Source organism: Heptranchias perlo, chromosome 20, assembly GCF_035084215.1.
Source record: "Heptranchias perlo isolate sHepPer1 chromosome 20, sHepPer1.hap1, whole genome shotgun sequence".
NCBI classification, from domain to species: Eukaryota; Metazoa; Chordata; class Chondrichthyes; order Hexanchiformes; family Hexanchidae; genus Heptranchias; species Heptranchias perlo.
In genome coordinates, this window is record NC_090344.1 from 4076787 (window position 1) to 4082786 (window position 6000).

General features: G+C 42.2%; 1 protein-coding gene across 3 annotated transcripts in view; it reads left to right on the top strand.

Moving 5' to 3' along the window:
* Nucleotides 1-5507, top strand: part of LOC137336060 (uncharacterized) — a 34461-nt gene extending 28954 nt beyond the window's left edge. For 2 of the 3 annotated variants that reach the window (XM_068001559.1, XM_068001561.1), the window contains exons 9-12: nucleotides 465-648; nucleotides 1187-1299; nucleotides 4727-4811; nucleotides 5040-5507. In XM_068001559.1, coding sequence (XP_067857660.1) covers nucleotides 465-648; nucleotides 1187-1299; nucleotides 4727-4811; nucleotides 5040-5096 — 439 coding nt within the window. In that variant the 3' untranslated portion in view covers nucleotides 5097-5507. The remainder of the gene's footprint in view (nucleotides 1-464; nucleotides 649-1186; nucleotides 1300-4726; nucleotides 4812-5039) is intronic. The other variant, XM_068001560.1, reaches the window with a different exon arrangement.
* Nucleotides 5508-6000: the final 493 nt, after the last annotated feature.

A 6000-nucleotide genomic window follows, 5' to 3' on the forward strand; every position in this document is an offset into this window, starting at 1 on the left:
GATAGCAGATAATTGGAACGCAAATAGTAAGGGGTTTTATGTATATATAAAGTATAAACAAATAGTTAGAGAGGGTAGGACTGCTAAGGAATTAAGAATTCAGGGTGGGTGTGGGGTTGGATAATTTTAACTCTGGCGATGGCGTAAAATGAACGATATTGAATTAGCCGTCTATTAAACATCAGGAAGTCAATGAAAGGCAAAATCGCGCGGGGAATATAATGGGCGGAATATTCGTTTCCACCTGTCTTGTATCCCTGCCCATGTCCAATTCCACTTCCATTGAGTGTAAATGAGATGAAGGTGTAATATGGGCAGATGAACTCAGATAATAAGAAATGTTCCAGTTTCGGATCACTGGTGTTGATTTCTGGTGTCATGCGGTGCTAAGTGACCATTATTACAGTAATTTGGTGGAGGTTAGGAAGCTGTTTGCCGCCAGTTACTTAAGACAGTGATTGTAGCTTTCATTTCAGCGAACAAGCATCTAAGAACAGGTCAGCCTGGATCAAGCGAATGTTCTTCAGCTCCTTGGCATACCTCGTACCACTCTCACTGCTGACAAGTTTCATCATTTCCAACACATCAAGAGAAAGCCTCAACGATATTATGGGAGAGGACATGGCCAACATTTCGCAGATCTGGGCGGTATGGCTCTCTTTTAATATCCTGAGTATAAACAGTCAGAGTCCGTCAGTGCTAGCGGCCTATCTGTTTGATGGGACAGTGTGGAAGGTGCACTACCCTTTACCCGTGTTGTACCTGTCCTCTGACTGTTTGATGGGACAATACAGGAGCTTTACTTTATAGCTAATGTGTGCTGCACCTGTCCTCTCAGTATTTGATGGGACAGTGTAGAGGGAGTTTTACTCTCTATCTAACCCGTGCCGTAGATGCCCTTGGACTGTTTGATGGGACAGTGTGGAGGTCGCTTTACTCTGTACCTAACCCGTACTGTACCTACCCTGGGAGTGTTTGATGGGACAGTGAAGAGGGAGCTTAACTCTGAATTTAACGGTGCTGTACTTGCCCAGGGTGTGCTTGATAGGACAGTTTAGAGGGAGATTTACTCTGTATCTAACCCGTACTGTACCTGTCCTGGGACTTTCAGATGGCACACTGGAGATGGAGCTTTACTCTGTATGCAACCCGGTCAATATACTTTTTTATCTTCTCTTCTGGCTAGTGGTGCGTATCTACAACCTGGAACTGGCTAACTGGGGACAGCTACCTTCTGGCCCTGATCCTGCTGATTGGATTCACGTTCGTTTCGCTGTTCCTTTCAAAATCCTACTCCAGGTAATATGAACATTAATCTTACTCCTGACTCCTGACAACTGTTACACACTTAGGAATGAGATTTCCACCCTGTGAGAAACATACCGTGTCACTCAAACATAAACTATGTAAGCTAGGAGCGAAAAACAGAAAGAGAAAGACAGGTATAGAATCAGAGACACTCAGAGAGAGATGGGGAGTCAGAGGCAGGGGTAGAAACAGAAAGACAGAAAAGACACAGAGAAAGATAAAGAGATATATTTAAAGAGACCGAAGGAGACAGAGACATCCTTCATGACCTCTCAACATCTGACCAACAAGGTTAAGTCTGAACACTTTCTAGTCTCATTTGCCGTACTCACCCCTGATCCGCTGTCAACATTCCCATTCTCACCATCCATCCATGAGGAAAAAGAAACTCTTGCCTAGTTTCCTCACAAACTTCCTGACAATTTTCCGACTCCCTCGCCTTTAGATTAACATCTCCCCTCTCCAAATTCTGCCTTGCTCCGTACATCAGTTGTTCTCACAAGTCGAACCTTCGCTCCTCATGCCACAGAGGGGCAGATTTCTGTGTATCCTTGCAAACAACTCGGCCACTCATCACTTTTCAGATATGGCCTCTAGATACACTGTACAGTTCATATGTAACTCTATATAAACTGTACAGATTATGGGTAACATTATATACACTTTACAGTTGATGGGTAAATCTATTTACACTCTACAGTTCCTGGGTAACTCTATACACATTGTACACTTTATGGGTAAATCTATAAACACTACTCCTTTGGCTAACTCTGTACATTGTGCACTTAAGGGGTAACTCTATACGTACTGTACAGTTTATGGGTAACTATATACATACTGTAGAGTTTATGGGTAACTATATATACATTGTACTATTGATGGGTTACTCTACATACACGATACAGTTTATGGGTAACTCTATATGTATTGTACAGTTCATGGGTAACTTTATAAACACTGTACCGTTTATGGGTATATCTATATATACTCTGTACAGTTGATGGGCAACTCTACATACACTGTACAGTTTATGGGTAAGCTTATGATATATTCATTGTGAAGTTTAGAGATCACTCCCAGGTATATATATTTTACAGTTTAAGGTTGCTTCTAAGTAAATACATTGCAGCGTTTGGAGATTATATTATGGCATAACTGTATACAGTTTAATGCTCAGTATAAGAATTTGCATTGTACGCTTTATGGATCACTCTACCATATGTACATTGGACAGGTTAAGATTCACAGTGCGGTAAAACATTCTACATTTTAAGTGTCGTTTTATGTAAATGCAAAACACAGTTTAAGGATCACTCAAAGGTATATATATTTAACGTTTAAGTGTCACTGTAAGTATAAAAGACTGTTAGCTAAGATAGAAGCTCATGCAATCGAGGGAAAAGTACGGACTTGGTTAGGAAGTTGGCTGAGCGAAAGGACACAGAGAGTAGGGATAATGGGAAGGTACTCACATTAGCAGGATGTGACTAGTGGAGTCCCGCAGGGATCTATCTTGGGGCCAAAATTATTCACAATATTTATTAACGACTTAGATTAAGGCATAGAAAGTCTCATACCTAACTTTGCCGATGACACAAAGATTGGTGGCATTGTAAGCAGTGTAGATGAAAACATAAAATTACAAAGCGATATTGATAGATTAGGTGAATGGGCAAAACTGTGGCAAATGGAATTCAGTGTCGACAAATATGAGGTCATCCACTTTGGATCAAAAAAGTATAGAACAGGGTACTTTCTAAATGGTAAAAAGTTAAAAACAGTGGATGTCCAAAGGGACTTAGGGGTCGTGTACATAGATCAATGAAGTGTCATGAACAGGTGCAGAAAATAATCAAGAAGGCTAACGGAATGCTGGCCTTTATATCTGGAGGACTAGAGTACAAGGGGGCAGAAGTTATGCTGCAGCTATACAAAACCCTGGTTAGACTGCACCTGGAGTACTGTGAGCAATTCTGGGCACCGCACCTTCGGAAGGACATAGTGGCCTTGGAGGGAGTGCAGCGTAGGTTTACTAGAATGATACCCGGACTTCAAGGGTTAAGTTACGAGGAGAGATTACACAAATTGTGGTTGTATTCTCTGGAGTTTCGAATGTTAAGGGGTGATCTGATCGAAGTTTATAAGATATTAAGGGGAACAGATAGGGTGGATAGAGAGAATCTATTTCCGCTGGTTAGGGATTCTAGGAGTAGGGGGCACAGTCAAAAAATTAGAGCCAGACCTTTCAGGAGCGAGATTAGAAAACATTTCTACACACATTGATACTAGCTCAATTGCTAAATTTAAATGTGAGATGGATAGCTTCTTGGCAACCAAAGGTATTAAGGGATATGGGCCAAAGGCAGGTATATGGAGTTAGATCAGAGATCAGCCATGATCTTATCAAATGGCGGAGCAAGCACGAGGGGCTGAATGGCCTACTCCTGTTCCTATGTTCCTATGTACATTATACATTTTATTGGTCACTCTAAATATACATATTGTTGATTTTTAGAGGACAGTTATCATAAACCGAACAGTTTTATGGGCCTCACGTGAAAGGAAAGCCTTTATACTCAGCCAATGTGGTTCCGTTGGAAATAGCCTCAGCTCCAAACCAGATGGCCTTTGTTGAAGTCCCATTGCTCAAGCCCATAATCTCAGCTGAGAAATTCGGGCCTTCAGCGAGAACCATCTACCTGTCCCAGTGGATTCAGGTGGACGTTGAAGACCCCATGACCCTATTTTTTTTTTTTATTCGTTCACGGGATGTGGGCGTCGCTGGCAAGGCCGGCATTCATTGCCCATCCCTAGTTGCCCTCGAGAAGGTGGTGGTGAGCCGCCTTCTTGAAGCGCCGCAGTCCGTGTGGTGACGGTTCTCCCACAGTGCTGTTAGGAAGGGAGTTCCAGGATTTTGACCCAGCGACAATGAAGGAACGGCGATATATTTCCAAGTCGGGATGGTGTGTGACTTGGAGGGGAACGTGCAGGTGGTGTTGTTCCCATGCGCCTGCTGCCCTTGTTCTTCTAGGTGGTCGAGGTCGCGGGTTTGGGAGGTGCTGTCGAAGAAGCCTTGGCGAGATGACCAGCGGGTTCTCCCGTCATTGCCAACATTGCACAGTCACCCAAAACCACTGCAAACATACCAATTGGTGATTGTTATTTCTGGGATCTAATCACAAAAAAAATCTCACTTCTAATGTTCTGCCGAGAGATGGGATGTAAATGCAAGTATTTGCTTAAGGTGATTACACAAGATTATGAGACACAATATACCTCTGATGTTTTCTTAGGAAGAATTCTGTAGTTGCAGTTTGCACATGTAAAAAAAAGGTAGTTTACAATTGAGGAGAAATGGAAACTGCTCTTCCACAAATTGCATCTTGGGCTCTGCTGAATTGTTGTCTCTATTTTTCAGCACCGAAACTACCCTATCGAGGAAGGATAAAAAGAAACTAGAGGCAAAACTTGATTACGTCCAACGTGTTGTGGTTCAGAAAAAGGTAAAATTCATCTGTCTCCCCGCCCGTTAACTGATTTTAAAACTCGATCAGCGTTTATTTGTACATCTACATTTGCATTGCATTGGCCTTTGCAGGTCCTGTATTTGCCTTCTGTATGTACATCTCTGTATCTCGACAATGATTGCAACTAGGCAGTCCAGTGTTTGATATAAATTCACTACTGGATCTCCTTTATTCAAACGGAGGGCTCTCTTTTCCCTGTTGCAGACACAGCTCTATGAGATGTATCTCCATCAGTGCGTCTCCGAACAGGACATGAGCTAAAACTGATCAGCAGTAGAACTTTGGAAAGAGCCTCCCTTGAGATAATAATATGGTGAGATTTCTAACGCTGCGTTCCCGTGACAACCTGTGACTAATTAAGCTTCCAGCAGGACTGAAGCAGCTACTTGCAGCTGCCTAGGACAATCTATGGAGCAAGTTCCCACATATCTACCTATCTGTTGTATGTGTTACACCCAGCCTTCCCTCAGTGTGCTTCTAATGCTCCATCCGACACACTCTTCCTCCTCCCTGTATCCCCATTGCTTTGGACTCATGAATCGTCGTACTGTCTCCAAGTTCTAATTCATTGGTCTCAGATACTGAAAACTGTGGGACTCTTTACCGCGTTCGCTCAATCCCTGCCTCCAACAATCTATATATGTAAAATAAATCTTTGGCCTTATCCAATTACTACACCTTGATTCATGGTCTCATTTTCTCACCTTTTGATAGCTATGTAGTGTCTTGCTTTATATCGGTCAGAAATGTCATCTCAGGATCCTCAGCAGATTACTTGGGCCTTGTGTTGCAAAACCCCCGTATCGACAGCTAAGCACATGTTTCAGTCACGTAATCTCAAACCCTGGGAATCATTCATCTCGGATTCCCTGGTCATTGTCCACACATTAATGTGGACCATTTGTTTTGTTGGTTCTGAAAGGAAGATCATTATTCTGATTAATTATAATTTCTCATTCAGTCGCCTAAATTCGCTGAATTAAATCGGGAGTCAAACAGTCTTTCTGAGGAAGTATAATGATGAGATGTGCTTTTAACTGTGGCAAATTGAATTCAATGTACACAAATGTGAGATCATCCACTTTATATCAAAAAAGAATAGAACAGGGTACTTTCTAAATGGTAAAAAGTTAAAAACAGTGGATGTCCAAAGGGACTTGGGGTT